The sequence below is a fragment of the Petaurus breviceps genome, unplaced genomic scaffold (assembly GCF_028583685.1).
Source record: "Petaurus breviceps papuanus isolate PSGF00001 unplaced genomic scaffold, PetGlider_PUasm1.0 330, whole genome shotgun sequence".
NCBI lineage: Eukaryota > Metazoa > Chordata > Mammalia > Diprotodontia > Petauridae > Petaurus > Petaurus breviceps.
The window spans coordinates 192,012-214,541 of NW_027186096.1; the positions used below are offsets into that span (position 1 = coordinate 192,012).

The 22,530-nt window shown below is 34.8% G+C and overlaps 1 protein-coding gene across 4 annotated transcripts in view; it reads right to left on the reverse strand.

Annotated features, from left to right (window-relative positions):
* RTTN (rotatin) overlaps window positions 1–22,530 on the reverse strand; it is a 180,690-nt gene that overhangs the window by 105,702 nt on the left and 52,458 nt on the right. For all 4 annotated transcript variants that reach the window (XR_011169992.1, XM_069096895.1, XM_069096892.1 and 1 more), the window contains 6 exons: window positions 21,168–21,312; window positions 14,196–14,350; window positions 6,464–6,683; window positions 4,019–4,147; window positions 3,447–3,557; window positions 350–508 (listed from right to left, as the gene is read on the reverse strand). Coding sequence is in view for 3 of the 4 variants with exons in the window: in XM_069096895.1 (XP_068952996.1) it covers window positions 350–508; window positions 3,447–3,557; window positions 4,019–4,147; window positions 6,464–6,683; window positions 14,196–14,350; window positions 21,168–21,312 (919 nt within the window). In the remaining variant the exon portion in view is untranslated. The remainder of the gene's footprint in view (window positions 1–349; window positions 509–3,446; window positions 3,558–4,018; window positions 4,148–6,463; window positions 6,684–14,195; window positions 14,351–21,167; window positions 21,313–22,530) is intronic.

Sequence of the window (22,530 nt, forward strand, 5' to 3'; positions counted from 1 at the left end):
ATCCCCTTTTGTCAGGAATCTCCACTCTGACCTGTCCATCTTGGATAGCCAAGCTATGGCACAGCTCATAGTTCATTAGGCTTCATAAACTCCTCCATCACAACAAGGCAGTGATCCAGGAGGGATCAGTAGTCTCTAATGTGAATTAAATGGCAGTTATTAAAGCATCAGAGAATGTTACTCAACTGTGATCTATATAAAGTACAAAGCACCAAGAATTATACTACCTACAACAAAATTTTAAATGTTTCAAAGAGAAAAAGCCAAAAATTTCCATTTTTGTGGATTGTATATAAGATTAAATTAATAAAAGTTCAAGTAAAATAAATGAATAAAAAAGGTGACATACCTCTCTGCGAACCATACTACACTCTGAATGATCCAGAAGAATATTCACCACCGTGGCCCAAAGTCCACCTGAAATGTTTTGACAACTGTTGGCTAAGGCAACACATCCACCTTTATCAGAAGTCAGAGTTGCTGCTATTGCCAGGGAAGTGAACCTCACCTATTCAATAAAATAAAAATGTGTCCAACTAAACAATCTTACCTTTTCATCAATTTCTACAGGTCTTAGGGTATTTCAAATAGAACAACTATGAACCCGATTCAAGTTTTCTAACATAATCAAAAGTTAGTCTTGTTTGGACTTCTCCACCATGCCTTCATGAACCTCCTCATCCTGCAAGATCACATCAGCCTTGGCATTCTCACATCATCATTACCATCTGCTCTTGGGGCCCCTCTAAGTGGAGGGCAAAGTGAAGAGTTCCTCTAAAAACCTCCATTTATGGTGGAAGCATAGACCAGGCCTCTATGCAGTTCCCATCTGGTTGCATCTTTTGAACTTCTCCATAATGTCTGTAGGCAGGTTACTCCCTCCCTCCCTTTCAGCTTCCTTTTGTGTAGTGTTTTCCTGCATTAGATTTTAAGCTCCTTAAAGATAGAGAATGCATTTTTTTTTCTTTTTGTAACTATATCCCCAGAACTTAGCACAGTGCTTGACAGATATTAGGCACTTAATAAATGTTTTTGGACTAACTGAAAATAGAACATGTAAATGAAATCATTATTTAAGAATGTATGCTAAATGATTACTAGGCTGCTTGCTACCTGGACAAAAATAAATAACTAAAAGCAACTTTCACAAGCTGACTAATGGATTATGTTTTTCCAAGAATCATGAAGGAGACTATTATTGTTTATTAACCACTTTAGTGCATGTCATATAGAATAACACCTAAGAGAATGAAACAAGGAAGAATAGTTAGACTGAACAAATATATAGAAAAGAAATTCATGCTACAGGCCACAATTTTAAGGCACTCTGGCATTGATTTTTAAGAATGCTTCAACATCCTTGAAAATAATTAACACAATTCATAATCATTTTGAAATCCGAAACTATCTGACTATATCAAGAGATAGAGAAAAATAATTTGACAAAGTACAACAATAATTTATACCAGAAACTCTACAAAGCATTGTCACAGAATAAAAGGGGGGCCACTAGGTGGCACAGTGAATAGAGCACCGGCCCTGGAGTCAGGAGGACCTGAGTTCAAATCCGCCTCAGACACTTAACACAAAAAACTAGCTGTGTGACTTTGGGCGAGTCACTTAATCCCTATTGCCCTCCAGAAAGAAAGAAAAAAAGATTAAAAGTATATATCTAAGGGGCGGACAGGTAGCACAGCAAGTAAGAGCACCGGCTCCAGCGTCGGGATGACCGGGATCGAATCCCGGGCTCAGACACTCAGCACCACACCCAGAAATAACTGGCCGTGTAACCTTAAGCAAGTTCCTTAACCCCGATGCTTTAAAAAAAAAATAAAAAAGTCTATATCTCAACCCCAAACCCAGCATTATTAGCGATGGATGGACACTAGGGCTTTCTAATAAAGAAGCAACAAAGAGAGAAAAGCAAAAGTGCACCTTCATTTACCACTGTTATGGGACATGACTGTTTAGAAATGCCATGAAGGTGTAAGTTTTCATATTGAAAAAATCATCAAAAAATTGTAAATTCTGTTATCGTGCTATAATAGAAAATGTTATAAATTATAAACATCATATCTCCAGATAATGTTGAAAGAAAATTTTTTTCATTAAAAACATTACTTACATAAGACTTTTTAAAATGATAACTTATAAATGAAATTTTGGTGCTTTGATTTTTAAAGCTGGGTATTATCTTTTCTTCTAAAATTAAAAAAAGTTTACTTATTCCTCTATGTTTGTATCAAACTAAAATCTGATTATATCTCCTTCTCATCTCCCCTAACAAATGAGCTTTTCCTTTGTGACAAAGATTTTTTTTAAGAAGAATAAAATTTAGTAAAACCAGCTGACTCATCAAATGTGTTAAATAGCACATGCCACATTCCACATTCTACCTCTAGTGAAAGGGAGATGCATTTCTCAGCTCTCTTCCGGGGTCGAGGTTTTTACATTGTTTTGATTTTACGACTTTACAATCCACTCTCTTTCACTGTTTTCATTTATATTGTTGTCACTGTACCTGTGTTCCTTGCTTTGCTTCTTTACATCAAATCAAATGTTTTCTTATGTTTCTTTGATTTCCTTTCATAAGGTACAATAATATTTCTTTACAATCATTTACTACAATTTATCAATTTTCTCTTTAGTTAGCAGTACTTTGCCATCACAAAAAGTGCTGCTATGAACAACTTAATATCTACGGAAACTTTCTATCTTTGACCTTCTTTGGGTAGATGCTTGGAACAGCTCTCTCTGGATCAAACTGATATTTTAGCCACTTTTTTCTGATAACTCCCCACTGTTTCAGAAAGGCTGGAGTAATTCACAGCTTCATCAACACAGGATTGGTGCACCACTCTTCCTACATACCAGGACTCTTACACAAATCACAGCAGCAGGAACAGACATCTTAGGAAGTGGAAGGTAGCACGAAAAAATATTTTGGGAAAAGGAGTAGAGAGGAAAATAGTCCCACAGAATAGTAACAGCTGAGAAGAGGCAGTCCTGCAAGCAGTAGTAGGAATAGAATGACAGTAACTTCAGTATGAAGATGAGTCTCCAAATGGAGAAAATGTTTATCAGTAAGGAATGCTATTAATTAGGTTGCATGTTGGGGTTTCCCCTAGGACTGTGTGATCCCTTTAGTTTAATGAGGCAAAGAATGGTCTCTTTTTATTAGTCAAAAAACAAAAACAAAATCAACCTGAGAGGGGAAGAACCTGAGGGCTTCTGGCTAATGCACAAAGAATTGCTATTTACTCTCACTCTGCTCCATCACAGCCAAAACAATGCCCCAATAAGGCTTGGTCTGGGACGTGTGTGTATTTATATTTAAGTAAAGTAACTAATATATTTCTGCATTTGAAATGTTTTTTATTTTTACACCTTCACACATGATAAACAAAAAAAAAACATAAAAGTAGAAACCCTCATTTTATACTAACCTCTGGATCCCTATCAACCCACAATGGAATCAACCAAGCCAGTCCTTGTTGGGTAAGATTTTGTTCCTGACTGTTACTACCATAAGGTAAGGACCACATTGAAATCCAATCCTACATTAAAAAAAAGAAAAATGAGCTTCAATGAATCTTAATTTTCAGTGTCCAACAACAAAGTAAAGAGAATGTAAAATAATTCTACTTTAAGAAAAAACAAAAAGGCAAATAAACAATAAAAAAGTCATTTCAATCAAATATTTTTAAAAAACCAGGCACTCAGATTTATAATTAAAATTACAAGTATATTTTTCCAAATACGATTATTTAAAACTGAGTTATTCTACTGAATGCAGCTATTAACTTTTAAAAATAAAACTTAAACGAAACCTATATTTATTTAAGCATTTATAAAATTTTAAATAATATCTTAACTGAAGATCACTTTGCTTTATAAAAGTGAAGAGGACAGAGAGATGGTTTTCATGTAAGAATCAACTACCAGAACTCTTCTGGCAGTTCTGTTTATAAACAACCCACACAGACAACAAGCTAAGAACACCTCTGAGGGCTCTCACCAAGACATCAGCCTGATTCATCATCTCATGGGACAAATGTAACAAGCAAAGAACTGTGCCCTTTGTGACGCCCTTTCCCATGAAGGACATAGCAGCTCCTCTCCGCTCCACATAGAAGGAAGAGATGACCTGAAAATCAAATATAACACAAGCTCATGGTAGCTTTACTATGAGCGGTATAAAAGATAAGAAAACAAAATTCTACTGAGGTCAATGAATTAAATCCTGACCACTTAAAGAGAGAATATTCTTCTGAAATGTACTTCTCTTTTAGAATTTGGGCAAAAGATGCATAGTAACCTCCTTTCAGAGAATCTTGGGAAAATTAATGATATTGTGATTTAAAATACACTTGTCACATTGCTTAAGTCTCATACCTTCAAACCTGATTCTTAAGTTAAAATCATGCAACATCAATTAATTATTTAAACAAATAGCTATTTAACTGGACATATTAAATGTCATCTAGATATCAGAAAACTTGAACTACAGGTGATTGAAAGAATATTGGACTTAAGTCAGGAGATATAGGTTCAAATGTTGTCTTCTCCACTTACTAGCCACATGGCCTTTTGTAAGTGACTTCATCTCTCTGGAAGTCTCCTCACCTGATAAAATAATACTTACTGCCCACATCACAATATTGTTGGAGGAAAGTGTTTTGCAAAATGTAAAGTAATATATAAACATGACTTTTCATTATAATTTTTACCAAGGTAAAGAGATACAAACACCATTAGCCTGGGAATAAGGAAATGTACATTTAAAAACAAGCTACAATTCCTAGTTCTTTAACCCTGGGCATATCATAAAGACAAAGACTTTAAAGTTTGAGGGGACCTTGGAGATCATCTAATAATGATATTAGTTGGCAATTATATAAAACTAAGGTTTTCAAAGTGCTTTTCAAATATTATCTCATTTTATCCTCATAAAAATCCTGGGAGGTAGGTGTTATTATTATTATTGTTATTTCCATTTTATAGATGAGGAAACAGACACAGAGAAGTGACTTGCCCAAGGTAACATAGCTAGTAAGTATCTGAAGCTGAATTCCAACTCAGACCTTCTTGATACCAGGTACAGCACAGTGTCCTCTGTGCCATCCAGCACCACAGAGTCCAACCTTTTCATTTTGTTGATGAATGACTAGCGACTAGAAAAGTTAAAGTAAAATGCACAATGTCACAAAGGAAACAAGGTTGAAGTTAACCCAGATAAGGAGACTAAACCCAACTTTCCACATAACTGATGTGTCAATACTTATAACTATGTATGACCTTTGGAAAAACATTTCAACTGTAACAAGACCAATCTCCCCATCTCTAAAATCAGGATAATAACACTTAACACTCCATAGCTTAAACGATTTTTGTGAGAAAAGTTCCATATAAACCTTAAAGTGCAATAAAACATGAATGTTCTGTTTTAAAGAAATGTATAGGATCTTTTGACTGTATAATCCCACTAGATTCTTCAAAGCTCAATAACAATCACTTTTAATTTGGAATGCTACACTGAATGTCCTATAATCATGGCTTCCAACATGTGTGACCATAACAAGATTACATTTTTTTTCCCTTTATTTGGGTACTTATCAACTTGGTATCTTCCATTTCTGTCAGAAATTATCCAAAGAGATTTGGAATAAATCTTAATAAGAAATACATTTGAACTTGAAATTGAACCCCAAAGTAACTTGGAAATTCTTCTATTCATTAATGTTCTTCCCTAAGCATTTCTAAGCAAACAAAATTTAAACCCGTTTTAAGCTGAGCTGTTTACGGGACTATTTTCATTGATTAACACAAAAGTTTGTCGAATACTAAAAAAATTCTAGAAAAAATAAAACATACTTGATGTACTGAAGAAGTAAGAAAAACATTATTGGGCTTAAGTAACAAAGTATTACAGGCTAGACTTTAAATGAAAGATTAGATAACAATGAATTCAACAAAATAATAATACAAACTTGAAACTAATCTGATGGTCAAACTCTTTTCTCCACTTAAATCATATTCTATAAGCTAAGTTAAAGGCTGAATGTCTATTCAGCTAAATTATCGACATTTATACTATTACTTATTTTAAAAGGCAACTAATTGTTCACTAAACACTATCTTAAAAATAAGCAAAAGAATCCTAAATTTTACGTGTTTTTTTAAATGGGAAAGATACAGAGTATCTCTGTATGTGATAATTGAAGTGGGATATGTCTGCTATGTTTGTTCTCATTCTCATCTGCAACTAATTAATGTGCAATCCTCATTAAAAAAAACTAAATTCAGAGTCCTAGTTCCCACATATATAAAAGTCATCAGAAAAACTATCAAACACATGGAGCTATTGTAAAAGTTTTCAAATATTAATAAACCTACAAGAAATATCAAAAATAGATACAATGATATTAACAACAATCACAAAAGTAATAGGAAATCTATTTACCTCAAGAAGACCTGACAAGTATTTTGTACAAATGGATAATGGCTCAGTTACAGTAGAATGAGAACTCCATCCTGGGACTGCTGTGAGATGAATCATTCCTTGTAATGTTCTCTCCAGGGAAGGTAGTCCATAAAAATGAGGCGCATCTGTTACTCTCAGGCATTGTAGCAGTTTCAGAGCCAGCTGTGTCTTGAAAACGTAAATAAGTTCCAAGGACTTCCTATGTATACAAGAAGGGAAAAAAAATCAGCTACAACACAGGTGTAAGTCAATTTAATGGGTCATTTTATTAGCTGTACAGAATTACTTGTTACTCATTGTTATCATAAAAGTAAAAAAGATGTCAGAAAATATTCCTTTCATAAAACAAATATCCTTAAATAGTAAACTACAATTGGAGGGCAGGACATGTGGAAAGGAAAAAAAAAGTAATCAGTATTACCACTAAATTTAACGACAGAAAATAAGAGTGAAACAGTAAACATTATATCTTAGACTTCAAAAACTTGAATTCTTGTGGATTAAAAAAAAGCCTCCATTCAAAATCTGGCATCGAAAATCATGTTATTAATTTTTTAAATTACCTCTATTTAGTTAAAAAAAAAAGACATATAGTGATATCCTCTTAGAATTTTTTTTTAAATAGTGCTTTAATAAAGGTTAACAACCATTATGAGCAACATACTAGAATAAAACAAATTTTCTGGAAGTTGAAAAGTACTAAGATGACAGAGTAAGGCAAAAGTAACCTTCTGGGAAGCTCCTCCTCAAATACCAAGAACATTCAAATTCAACAGTTCAGGGAGAGCAAAACTTAAAGAGGTCACTACAAAGCACATTTCACTAAAAAAAAAAAAACAACTAAATACGAAGTCATCAGCCTACCACTCTTATTTTTCCCACCCTCATGTCAACCCCCTCTTTCAGAGTCTATGACTGGACTAGATGATTGTGCTTAACGCAATTTTAGGCACTAAATTTTGGAGTTAATTTTGGAGTCCTTGAGGCTTGGGACCAAAGCATCACAGTCAACTTCTAAGTCTCTCTCACCCCACTCCCAAACCCCCATATATCCAACCTGTTCTCAACACTTGTTCACTTCCCAATTGCAACATTTCTCTAATACACTCCCTTCTCTCTTCTAATATTACAGGTCATCAACTCTTCATGCCTAAATTTTTGCAAGGTCCTGCTTGGTTCTTCGTTCAAGTCTCTCCTCACTCTGGTCGATGCTCCATTCAGTCATCAAAATGATTTTCCTAAAGCACAGGCCTCACCACACACACACTCTCTCTCTCTCAGTCAATTCCAGTAACTCCTCCCTATCACCTCCAGGATCAATTACAAAATTATAATTCCTCCGTTTGGCATCCAAAGTCCTTCATAACCTAGCCTCCTCACTATCTTTCCAGTCTTTTTACACCTTACGCTCCCTCCCTCTCAGTCCCCAAATCTCTTCAATCCAGTGACACTGGCCCCCTGGCTGTTCCTGCCACGAGACTCTCTTGTGTCTCAACTTCAGGCATTTTCACTGGCTATGTCCAAGCCTAGAATGTGCTACTTCGTTATCTTACTCTCCTGGATTCCTTGACTTTAGTCAGTACTGCTTAAATCCCAGGAACCTCCTGATTCTAGTACCTTCATTCTGTTACTTATTTCCTATTTATCTTGTATGTAGCTTTTTTGTAAATTGTCTCTCCCATTGGATTGTAAGTATCTCGAAGGAAGCATCTCTCTTATTTTTTTCTTTGTATCCCCAGTGCTTAGTACAGTGCCTGGCAGATAATAGATCCTTACTATTACTATAGATGACTTTGGGGAAATCACTTCATGTGTTTGGGCCTAAGTTTCCTTATCTGTAAAATAAGGGGATTGGAATAGTCAGAACTAAATCTATGTTACTGTGATTATGTAATAACCAATTTTTACAGCAGGGAAGGGGAAAAGAAAGAAATCCAAGCAAAATTTATATTTCCAAAAGAGCTTTATGAAAGGACATTCTTTAGGACCAATCTGAGATGTGTGGGGCACTCTAGAATGGCATGCGTTAGATTTCCAGATCTGTGTCTAAACTGGGGGAAGAGAGGGAAGCTCTTCAGATTCTTCTTCCGCCTTCTCCTTTTCCCTTTTACTTCTTTTTCTCCTACTCTCTAGAGAGGCTTCCCAGATCTCTATTTTTACAAGAAAAACATTCCATCTCTAGCGATGCTCTCCTTGTAGGAGATGAGGATCGTTTCATAACAGGATGATCTATCTATTATGTCCACCTCCAGATCTATCTTTGAGTATAAAAACTGGTCAAAGAGCATGAGAGAATGAAATTGGAATGGTTCCTGACTCGTTCAATGTCAGCCAACAAAGTGGCTATAGAAGGTCTTATCTATGATACCAAATACTATGAGGTGGTCGGCACTAAGTAAACATTTAACTATAAAGTCACAATTGAGGAAAAAAAGGGGAGATTTTCTCAGCTCCTTTTAGAGGCAAAAGTAAAAGAAATCAAGAAACGATTAACGTTTACAGGATACTACTCAATGAATATGGGCAAGAATCTTCCAAGGTAATTCTGCTTTTTAAATTGCTAGTTAGTGCCAGGAGAATGACCTTGGGTTGTTCACTTAGAATAAGGATCCAAAGTCTTATGGAATCTACATAAGGTTTTTTCTCTTGGATTTCTAGATAGGAATGCTAGCTCTGATTCTGTAAGGGAGGGGACATAATCTTCTAATAAACAAAGATCCTAACAAGTTGAGGGAAAGGGGGTCTTAACTATTAATATAAATGTGTGTACATATTTATATACTCTATAGCAGCAATATCAATTCATTTACATTCCCAAAGGGAAGGACAACATTTGCAGGTGGAGAATTTGAAGAGGCACAGCAGCTCTGGGTGCTAACAAAGAACAGAACTGGCATTTAAAACAAGGATACCATGGGGGAAAAATCAACTCAGTGACTTACAAATGAAATTTGACTAAGGAGGAAAAATGAACTAACTTTGAGAAAAAAGGGATCTAAATGAATGCTTATTTATAAAGTATATACTCCCTTATAAATATAAGGGAAATTAAGTCAAAATCCCCAGGAAAAGGAGATATTTCAACAAATTCTACAAGGGCTCTTAAAATAACAACAAAGCTGAAAATGTAGAAATAAGGGGGTAGAACAAAATATAGTAAGTTTTAGGTGACTGTAAATAAAACAGAAGTTGCAACTGTCTCTAAGAATAACATGACACTGTAAAATGTTTTACTGAAATGCCCTGTTCCCCTATAGTTTCCTGTAAAAAATGAAATGTGGTTAGTCTGTCATCACTCATTCCTGATGAAGCTATGGTGGCTTTTGTTTCTTCCTGTTTCCCTAAAGTTTTCACACATTCTTGTGATTATGTTTTAAAATTTTGCCTAGAAACAAGGTCAAGCTCACTGCACCAGGTTAGAGCTTCGATACCCTCCTCCCTATTTTGAAAATTGGGGCAATATTTGTCCTTGCCTAAGACATAAAACATTGTTCCTAGCCTCCAGGATCTTTTTACAACGATCTCCAACAGTGACTCATGAATTGTACATTCTTTTAGTACTGCAGTCTGTGGTTCATTCAGATTTTGAGACTTTTCACTAAGGCTGCTGGCTGTTATCTCATTATCTTCTAACTTTAGTTCCAACTTCCTATTAATCATTTTTGTTCTCTTCTCCTCAAAACAGCAGTTCAGCCTTCTCACAATTATCTAGTACTATTACCCTGACCCTAAGCAACAATCCAATCTCTTCTCTAATATTCTTTCTGCCCTTAACAAAATATAAAACCTGTTTTTATTGTTTTAAACACTCATTGCCACCTTCAGTTCAGTCTGAGAATCTACTTCTGACACTATTATTATAAGGGAATGCTACTTTTTTGTATTCATCCTCAGCCACTTGTCTTTTCTTCTACTTTTTTTTTTTTTGGAGGGGCGAAGGCAAGGCAATTGGGGCTAAGTGACTTGCCCAAGGTCACACAGCTAGTTAAGTGCCAAGTGCCTGTGGCTAGATTTGAACTCAGTCAGGAGGACTCCAGGGCCAGTGCTCTATTCACTGTGCCACCTGGCTGCCCCTTCTTTTACTTTTTAAAATAGATCTTTTAAAAAATGTGAATTTCTCAAATCCTCTGTGCAACAACACAGGTCTCTTTAAGCAACTCTTTATAATCAAGGTATTTTCAGCTTCCCTCGTCAGTATTTCATTCTTCTTAGCTTCCTATCCCTATTAGCCCAACATAAGGTGCAGGCTAACTCTCTTCCCTTTAATCACAAACTTTATCATAGAGCAGTGACCTGTCCTCCAACTTTCCTGTATTTTCTTCAACAGCCTATTCTTGTTGTTTGGAATAAAACATACAATAGCAGCTCCATTTTCCATCATAGCCTCCCCCATTTTATGACGGATATAATTACTATTATGGTAACTCCAAAATTCCTTAGTTATTCTGCACAAATTAAGGCTCCAACTTGCATAGTACCAGAGTGCCATGCTTTTCAGGTGTGCTATAGTATACACCCTCCCAATTATTACTTCTCATGTTCCTTCCATAGTCATCACCCAAATGTTTTCCATCCAGCTTCTCTACTACCCTAGATTTCCCGTATATCTTCTTAATGGACAGTGCTACTAAACCCCATCTCCTACCCTCATTCTTAAATATTCTGCTACTGTCTGGTCATGAGTTTTATCCCACCAAGAGCTATAGTCTAGTCATGAGTGGCGTATGTATGTGTGTGTGCATACATATGTATGTATATATCCCACCAAGCCCCAGGTCAAATTTCCTCCTAGCATTAAGACCCCTAGTTCACTATTACTTATGAATTATGTATTTCTATAATTATATCTAAAACCATGGATTTTATCTCTCTTTGATACTGTCTCCCAAGAGTTACGAACCATTTCTATTGTTTCTATTCTTATATCGTACCTGATAATCACTAGGGTACCAGATTTGTCAGATCTATGCAGGCCATTTTCTTTGTACAGCTAGCTCTCTTTTCTGTTTAAAGGCCTCTTGATTACCCTGTCAAGATCCTAAACAAACCCATTTTTAATAATTATTATATCTATTAAATCTCTGACCAAGAGTCCATCATTACTGTATTTGAAGACATGATCCAAAATTGCAAATTCTGCTATCCCAGACATAATTTTTTCAGAATCTTGTATTCATCTCCCAAATATGCCAAATTATTCTGAATCTCTTACTTTCATTCAGTAGTTGTTATAAAAAAGAAAATCTATGCTATTTTTTTTTTTAAGTAGCACTATGATTCCTTAGTAATGTTTTTTAGTTTCCTTCTAGTAGCATCATTTGTGTCCAGAATCATTTGGCAAATTAAGGGAGGTTCTTTGTCACATCCTTTTAAAAAGAGTCCATTTTTTTCACTAGTTATGTCATGTCAAAAAATAGCTAAGCATACCTGAGTAGAGATTGACCAACCACCATCATAATCTCTTCCTTCTCTGACCATTAATGGATGATCTTTTACCTAATTATACCTGTGAATTAATATCACTATTCCTTGGAGCACAAGAGGCCACAATCTGCAGACATGGTCCACCTTCTGAATGAAGAGCTTCATATATCAAATAGCTCCAAATGTTCAATGGGTCTTCACCTATGTCACATTGTCCATCTTCATGACAGAACTAAGAACCCTCCTCAGTTTCCACATCCTTTATCTTGTTTCTTCCTTGAAGCACTTCTGCCCTTTCAAGGAAAACTCTATTTCCCCAGTTCTCCCATTTCATTTGGAGAACTCAATTTCAATAGCGTTTCTTTTAATTTCTTTCTCTAAGTCAAAGACAATTTTGTACTTCCTCCAAATTTTTTTTTACTTCCTACTATAAGAAACATATACTCAGCAAGTCACTAAAATTTTTTCTTTGACCTAGCTACTTCCTTGAAGCACAGTCTAAAGTCTTTTGTCTTCTTTATAATAATAAAGTCCTTTGCCTTCTTTATATTTAATTTCTTTGGTTAATCCACATGGTAGACTGCTGAGGCAAATTGCTTATTTGTAAAACAGAAGACGTCAACCTAATGAGATCTATGAATATTTTAAGTGGCCATAAATCTCCAGATAGCTATGCCTTCTACTTCCACAGAAGCTAGGTTCTTTAAATCTACTGTGGGGACAAGATTTAATTTATTTAACATTCAAGACACAAGGACACAAATGAAATGCAATTTATTAAATAAGATCTATTCATCTCATTTCACCTTGTCATTGATCTTTGTATATTACTTCTGCTCTTCTCAGGAGGCTCTGCTCTCACAAAAACCACCATACTCTATTCATTACCATTTCTTTCTTCCTATAAAAAATTAAATTCCCCACAACTGTCAACAGAGCTAAATGTGGGAAAGAAAACAAGGATTGAAATTGCTGTTATTCAAATATCTGATAATACTAACATTACAGTCCCGGTTCAATAAACAAAACAGAAGTTCGTGACAGGACATATATAGGTCCCTTCATTTTGCTATCACTAGGTAATAATTTATGCTTAATTATTTAACTGTGAACCAAGTGGCTGGCTTTTGTCCACTGTTCTCGAAGAGTAACAAAATAACATCACTCACTATGCTGGGGTCAAGGTAGAACGTCCAGCTGTGACTAATCAGACCAGCACACGTTCAGATGGCTCAACCTCGATTCAGGCACAAACAGTGCACATGAACACTTGCAGTCTCGAAGCTGTCTCTAAAGAAGGTAAAATGGCGCGAGCGAAGCCTTCTGATTTAGGCATAAATTAGAGTTAAGGGAGGCAGAACTGCTCAGTTGTTGGCCTTGCTCTCTCTTCCAGAGTCATCAGATTCAAGGAACAAGATTAAAGTCAAAGTGACTAGTGATGGGGCGGCTAGTTGGCACAGTGAATAGAGCACCGGCCCTGGAGTCAGGAGGACCTGAGTTCAAATCCAGCCTCAGAACTTAACACAAAAACTAGCCGTGTGAACTTGGGCAAGTCACTTAACCCCAATTGCCTTCCAAAAGCAAAAAATTTTTTAAAAAGTAAAAAAACAAAGTGACTAGTGATAGCTCAGGATGCAATGGATGACCTTAGCATCTTCGATGCCTAACCAAGCTCTAAGCCCTGCATAGCACCTGCTTCAGCTGCCTTTATTGCCACTGGAACAAAATGTCCTCATCTGACCATTCTGCCAAGGGAAGACTTCACATGCTTGGGGTAGATATTATCCTGACTTGCCAACGAGCTTGAGTTACACAAAACCTGGTTTAGTCCATCTGAGGAAACAGTGAAGCCAAGTGAAGCTGAGTGAAGACACAGAGTAGTTACATTAATGAATGCTTTTTAGTGACATTGCTAATTGATCAAGACAACTGAAAATATTCAGAACCACAGATTCTAAAGCATAAAAAGAGATTTTAGCATTTTAGGAAAATCTAAAACAATCTCCTAATATGAAGATATTAGACCGATGATTTATAAGTTTTTTCTCTAGCCTTAAGTCTACATTACAAATTATTTTCATATATATGCCATCTCTATGGCATATATGACCAAAACAACCATACCAACAGAACAGAAGATTATGCCACAAACTCTTTTTCCCTCAACTTGAAAGATTACAATGTCTTAAATGAAAAGAAAAGCCTTAATACTAAAGCTCTAAGACTATGAATGCATCTTCAAATACAGACCTACTGGTCTATCACATCCATGAATATGAGTACCTACCGGTCTGTTACATCCATGAATATGAGTAGTAAGTTATTGAAGAAAGTCATCAGTTCTTTTCGTAGTTGCTGTCTGACAGTGGTCTGAGTGTCAGTGGCTTCTTCTTGTTCTTGAGTTTCTGACTGCCCAAGGAGCTCTAATAGTGGATTTGGCTTCTAAAAGTAAAATTTTTGAAAAAGACATTTAAAATAATCATTGGTCTGTGATATTAATGCATTCAACAACAGTTACTTTTCATGTCTGTAGAAACAACTAAGATACACATATAAAAATTTTACTTGTACAATTGCTAAAAGTTTTATGTCAAAAGTGTTTTGAGTTGTATTACTTAAAAATTTCCTTTTCTATGATACTAAAATAATACCAAATACTAAAATTACCCAATTTCACAGAATTACTAATACTTTTGTATTCCGAAGTACTATTAGTTATACTATTGTTATAAAAAACTAGATATTAAACATGCTATGAAGTCTCAATACGTTTTGTCATGATCTGAATAAATGAAAAAATAAACACCACATTTCTTATTAGCCAAAACTGAGAGACAGACAGACATCACCTTGCTGACAAAGATCTGTATAGTCACATCTATGACTTCTCCACTAACAATGTATGGCTGTGAGAGCTGGACTATATGGTAAGTGGAGCCTCACAGAATCGATGCTTTTGAACTGTGGTGCTGAAGAAGACTTGTGAGTGCCTTGGACAGCAAGGAGGTCTAATCTGTTAATACTTAACAAAATTAATTCAGGCTATACACTGGGAGGTCAAACACTGAAACTACAGCTTAAGTACTCTGGCCACATAATGAAAGATGGGACTCACTAGAAAAGGCTCTAATGTCAGGAAAGACTGAAGGCAAAAGGAAAACGGGTTGGAAGAGGATGGCATACAGCCATTCCATTACTTTAAAATATCTGTTGCTTATGCTTTGTGTCTAGAAAGACTGCTTTCTAAAATAAGCATTTATATGCAAATTTAAATTTAAAATGAGTATTTATATTTGAAATTTGTATGTAAAAATTCAGATTACATGAACCCTTAGGAGTATTACTTCTAAGAAAGCAAAATGAATTACCTTTTCTCAAGTACAGTGCAAAGGAGGAAACAGATTAATCTAACTGGTGCCTAGTGGTTGTAAGTGTCCTCATTCCTGAAGTCTTTGTCTTTGGACATTAGTATTCAATCCCAATTTAAACCACCCACTTGCATCAATATTTTCTCACTGCAGACCTCAAAAACCCAGTGATTTCTGCAATGATGGCTCATTTTCTTTATGCACATACTACTTTCCCTCTTCATGTCCAATATCCTCAGAGTGAGAATGAAGCCTAAAAATGTCACTTGAGAGGTATACATCTTGCAATTCTATATACTCTCCAAAGAAAAAAGACAATATTTTTACAATTAAAATATCTAGAACAATTCTAAACAGTCATTCAAATACACTTATTAGAAGATTCAAAATGTTCAGCTATTGTTAAATATGATAAACATCTTAATACAAATAGCAAATTAAATAAAATGGGTAAGCTCTGGGTTAAGTCCAGAAAATATGTTGTTTACAAATACTAATGTCCCTACAAAATATATATACAGGAATTTGAAATAACAGCTTATCTAATCCCTCCTCTCCTCCACCTTATTGATTTCTCTTCAAATTTTGTGAATCAATAAGCAATTTTCTAATGTTTCCATTAAGTATGCATGAGGTCATCTTTTGCTACTCTAACATTTGCAGTATTTTTTACATGCAGTATCACTGAAAGAACCCTTTTGATATGCTACTTCTTTGACTTGTTTAAATCTCTTCTGACTCATTTTGGTCTTTCCAAAAAATTTAGAAAGATATTTTAATAAAATTTCTACAAACTTTCCTCTTACCTGAGTATGTTTTCTGCTTTCCTTTTGCTTATGTCATCTTGGAACATTTATTAGTTGCAAATCTACTAGGCATTACCTAATTCTACTATACTGGTTCTCAAATTCATTATTATTCTTAACATTTTAGTAGTTGCCTAGGGAATGAACTAAAAGGATGCAGAAGAAGTCCTTGATGTTACAGAAAGTTAAATAATTAAAGTTGATTTTAAGAAGTTTCAAGTTAAAAAGCAAAAGAAGTCTAAAGAATTTTGGGTAAATACAATTGAAAGAGTGCCTTTAATAGACATGATTACACATCCAAATAAAAAATTAAATTGTGTACTACAGCACTTATAGTTTCATCGTGTTCCTAATCCAATGTGTGTACACACGTTACAAAAATATTACCAAAAAAATGTTAAGATAAAAAATCGATATATGTAGTTACACATAAGCATACATTATGTGTATGTATATGTATATACATAACATATATATTTTCTCCGAATATTTCTTTGATAACATTCTTAACTCTATTTCTCTTCAATAATTCCTTGCTTAGAATTGGTTGTAATTTGCCCAAATCTACCATGTATCTCCTCATACCCACTGTTATGTTTTTCAATTTCAGTTCCTCAGAGACTTCAGTTATTTAACTGACATTACGATATTTTAAAGACAGGCTATTGTTTCTGGGAGAACCTTGAAATTATTACCCAGACTGCTCTCCTGTTCAATTCTGGGGGCAACTTATTTCCCATCTATTAAAACTTAAAACTATAAGACTTTTGGGATGCTATATGCATAAATGTATGTGCATAACACATGCATATACATATGTACACAAATATACACATATACTGATGGGATAACTCAAGGAGCTTCTAACCAAAGGCCTATAATATTCTGAACTATAGCATTATTTTGTCCACTTAGTTTTTTGTTTGTATCACTAGCACAAACATCAAAATGCATATGAGTCTCATTTAGGACATTCTGCAATGTTATGGGGCTTGCTAAATCAAGCATGACATCACCTAAAAATATCAAGAATCTCACTGTCCCTTGGAAATCTAAATCTATGATGCTATAATTCATATAGGAAGGTCCGACTCATCTTGTACCCAGATCTCCATGACAGTGAAGAACATCTTTGGTAAGCATATTATTTGATCCCTCACCTAACACTTATTAGTAGGTAGAGAGTCAATCAGTTATTCAATTAAGTATCTATTAAGCCCCACTGACATTAATATGAGGGGGAAAAAAGGAAAAAAAATAGTCTGGCCATGTGACAAGATCAAGAGAAATAACCACTGATCAGTCCATGTGTTCTACAGGTATCCCTTCAAAAATCAAAAAAGCCTGTCACCATTCTGGGAGAACTCCTTGTATATTTATTGAACAAAGATAAGAGTAACACAGGATGGGCAGACAAGGTAAGGTTGTGATCGTCATTACTTGATGAAATACCCACATTAATGAGATTGTACGTCCACTTCAGTATTTATACTCATCAAATGCAGGACTTGGGTAGTAGGCCAATTCCCCTAATTACTATGCTAAACTGCCCCTTCAACAATAGATTGATTAAATGTATCAGGCTGGAACTGTTTTAAAAGCACCACATATTTCCTTTTCATTTTTATCCTTTCTTCCAATTTGGTTTTGATTTTTCTCACAAGTTGATGATCTGACTATATATAGTCAGTTGATTCAAGAATGACTTTCATATTAGTAGTCAGTCGTTTCCTCGTTCTTAAATGTTAAAAATATCATTTATGTGTCCCCACTCCAATCCACTTTCTACTCAAATGACAAAGTTATTTTCCTGAAACAAAAGTTGGATCATGGCATCCCTTTACTAAATAAACTGTAGTGATTCCTTATTATCTATAGGAGCAAATATAAAATGCTCTGTTTGGTATTTAAAGTCCTTCACATTCTTAATTCTTCCTACTTTTCCACTCTCCTTAAACTTCACTCCCTCTTCCACATACTCTATCCTATAGCTTCACAGGCCTATTTACTGTTCCTTGTACACAAAACGTATCTCCTGGGTCCATGCCTTTTAACTGGGTATCCCCCATGCATGGAATGCTCTTGCCTCTTCATCTTCCTGCAAGACTTGGTACAAATCCTATCTTCTGGAAGAATCCTTTTCCCGTCTTCTCCCACTCCTAGTGACTTCCTGTTAAGGATACTTTCCATTCACATTAAATATAACTTGCAAGTAATTATTTACATGTTGTTTCACATATTAGAATATGAGTTCCTCAAGGGCGAGGGACTATGCTTTTGCCTTAACACTTCACACAGTGTCTGGCACAAAAATTCAAGTTGATTCATTGATATTATTCATGGCTCACCGTTGTCATATTCAGCACCTCTCAAATCTCCTCTCGAAAAAATATGTATGATATAGAGATGGAAGTTTCTGTTTCATCTACAGGCCTTTGAACTCTTTAATGTCTTAATTGTGAACCACATTTTTCACTGTTCTTTCCTACTAGGACCTTTGCACTGAAGTAACTATTATAAGACTATATGCTGTGCAACAGACATTAAATGCATAAAACAGAATTATCCTTACAGACGTCTTTTTTTATGTTCTTCAATAAGCAAGCAATATAAGACAATTATTATGAAAAGAAGAAACAGTAATAATAACACAATTCATGCTTTAAAACTAAGTGTTTTACAGATATTGCCTTTTTTTATCTTCTCAATCCTCTCAGGAAGAAGGTAAGTGCTATTATTATCACCATTTTACAGATAGGGAAACTGAGGCAGCAGAGGTTAAATGAATTATCCAGGTTCACACAGTTAGTAAGTATCTGAGGCTGGTTTTGAATTCAAATTTTCCTGACTCCAGATCCAGCTCTCTATACATTGTATCATCATAAAATAATGTTTCACGTTGCCTTTGAAACATAATAAAAACCAATCTGGCTAACACTTTTATTTGCCTCTACAAAGAAAACCTATAACCATTCTTTCCATTTAACTGAAACATCTTCTGGCTGTATTTATAATGAAAATTCCAATGTTGCTATGATTCAATTCCTCAAATAACAGATGAATTGGACTATCATTGAACAAAGATCTTATACTTAAGAGTACCAATAGTTAAATTAATGTTTATAGACAGTCTAAAAACTGGTCTTAGCACTTTCTACCATCTTATACCTCTTTCTGTCACTGACACTGAAGAAAAGAGACTACAGTTGAATAAAGTCCATTTTGTTATTTCTGTTTGTTTCCTGGATTGCTATGTCTAAATAATTCATCAACCATTGGCTAAACTATGGTGTTGAATCTCTGTGTGTTTAGATAGGTTGATCTCTGGCAGAAAACAAAGCCTACTACCAGCACCATAGTCAAAGCATCAAAAAACCAACAGAAATAAGGTTATCTCAGGGTGGCTTTGAAGTAATTAAAAATAAATATGTTAAATGAAATTGTATTCTAAAAATTAAAATATTATGGTGACATTTTATTATGGCAAAAACTTCCTAAAAACGAATTTTTATAATGTATTTTGTCTCTCAAGTTGTGCATGCGTGGTCAAATTTACTCAAAAGTTCCTTACATTACTCTATATATACACACACATATGTATGTATGTATATATACATATATGTATATAAATGTAATATTAACATTTTTATGTAGAAAGTATACTTTTAAACATTTCATAAAACTATCCAAATCACTTGATTAATTATGTTTAAACAGAAATCTACCTCTTCAGTAAATAAAAGGAGACTACAGGGAACAAAAAGAGACATTATTTTCTTAAAATTGCATTTCTTCACACATGATATTTTGAAAGAACAGTAACTCCTTAGGAACTATTGTTCATCAGGCTGGCAGTTTTTGTGTTTTTTTTTCTTTTGTAGGTTCCTTAGGATGTGGATCTTGAGGTTACAGGGTCATAAATTCAAAGCTGGAAGGAATTTCAAGTACTTCAAGTTGAAGTGTCTGTAGGGGTAAATGCTGTTATCTTTGTATTAATTTCATCTCCTAGAACAATAACCAAAACCTAAGCTCCTATCCTGGTCTTTCTCTGCACTATTCTCCTAACCCTCTCATTCCTCTACGCTTGTAGAGGTATATCTCTGCCCAATCCTATTTGCAGATCAATAAGACATCAGCAAAAAATACACTGAACAGTTTTACTGATAATAAGAGCTGAAGACATTTATATAGCACTTTAAGGCTTGCAAAGTACTTTATATACATTATCGTACTCACGTGGCTCACAATAGGCCTACCAGGTAACTACATATTTCGTTATTTCCTTTTTTAAGAGGTCAAATTTGACTTCAGACACTAGTTGTGTGACCCTGGGCCAGTTAGTCAATTAACCTCTGTCTCACTTGCCTCATCTGTAAAATGGGGACTGTTTTCAATTATTAGGTGCTGTCCTAACTTCCTAGGGTTGTTGAAGATAAAATGAGATAACATGTATAAAGTGTTTTACAAACCTTAAAGCACTATATAAATGCTGGCTATTATTATTAGGAGGAGTGAGTATCAGAGATGGGATGCAAATTTATGTTTCTCCTCACTGTAAACAATTCATTATACTTCTTCCTAATTTTTTATAAGCATAGGGACTAGTACACAGAGAATCCTTAAGAATGTATTTATTCTAGAGAATGTTTCTAGGTGTAGTAGCAAAGAGAACACTGAATTCAGCAAACAGGGTTCTCATTCTATCCCTGACACTGACTAGCAATGTGACAATGAGCAAACAAAGTTCTCTACCTGAACCTTAGTTGATCATCTATATAATGGGGAAAATAATATTTGTACTATCTACCTCACAGGGCTGTGGTGAACAAAGATTTGTACAACCTTAAAGCCCCAGATAAATGGAAGTTATTAGTATTAAATATCATTCAACATAGTTAACATCCAATCAACAAAGAATAATTATTATGGGTCTGATCATTCACTAGGCCACAGGATATAGATTCATTAAGCAAAATTCCATAAACTACTCATTTTCCAATAATAAGTATTCCAATTCTAATAAAGTAATGATTTTTAAAGATTACTTCAAACCTAAAAAAATTTATTTCATATACATAATCTTACATGTTTAAGAAGTATTTCCAGAATCCAATCTAGAAACTCTACAACTGGACCATTCCTATGTTCCCTCAGTAACTTATTAATAAAACACATGATATCAGCCAGAAGCTTCTCATCTTCAGGACAAGCAGGAAGTACTTGTAGAAATCTGTAATGCAAAACACAACACAGGTTTAATTTGCTTTTTTTTAATGCTGCAAAAAACACCAAATTATGAAATATATAAATAGCAAATAGTAAGATGTAGCTAATTCCATGATAGCTACAAAATACTTAAGTAACTGGATTATAAGTGATTAGTTATTCTGTGTATAAAACATAATCTTATAATAGTGTCACATTTTTAAACTCAAAATGATGAACAGTATATTCTAAAATTAAAAGCTATTATTACATACAACTGGGAAATACTAAATAAACACAATAAATAATATAAGTATATTAAAAAGTAGGTAATAAAAATAAATAAATATATGAATAAAGCAAAGATTTCCCTTTTCCTTGTCATTATCTGAAAGAGTTCTAGATGTTAACAATGGCAATAAAACAAGAGTAATTTAAGGCACCTACAACATTAGGGATGAATGGTAAGGGATAAGACTCAGTTTACCTGTTGGCTTCCTAACCTATCACCCACCAATGTTTCACTTATTTTTTCATAAATTCTGATATTCCTTTATCTAATCATTATCTTTTATCATTCTATCTTTCCCTATGATTTATAACCCCTAATCATGACCTTCATGTCTGTGACCTCCATTCCCTCCATCATTCAGTCTCTTCCCAGGTTACCACCCCTGCCTGCATTGTCTACATGCCTCCCTTCCCTATTCAGGTCTTTCATGAAACCAATAGAACCCCATGCTAAAAATCCCTTTCCCCCTTGTACTATCTTCAATCATGGCTTGTCAAAACAAAATCCTGGATTACTCCCACCATTCCCTTCCCTTCTATTCACATGCTGAAATAAACTGGAGGAAATCACAAAACCATGCAGAATGAGACCATTACAGATTTATGTTATCTAATCTCAAGCAAGGCCTAACTGCAACAAAACATTCAATTCTGCCTTGAAACAATTTGCTATGCCACTCTCCACAGAAGCTGTTCCAAATATGCTTGTCTCTCCTCAAGGTTCCCAAAGTCCTTCCTTCCTCCTTTCTTTCCTTAACTAAGGACATCACCTCATAATTCACTGAAAAAATTAAGACCATTCAACAAGAGCTCCCCTCTCTCCCTCCTCTTCTTACACCATTCAGTCATCTTCTGCTATTAGCTGAACTTCTGTCTCACATTAAGAGTCAACCTCTGTTGCTAAAACAAACTTCTCTCTATGAGCCCTTGATGCCAATGGCCTTCCAGTTTA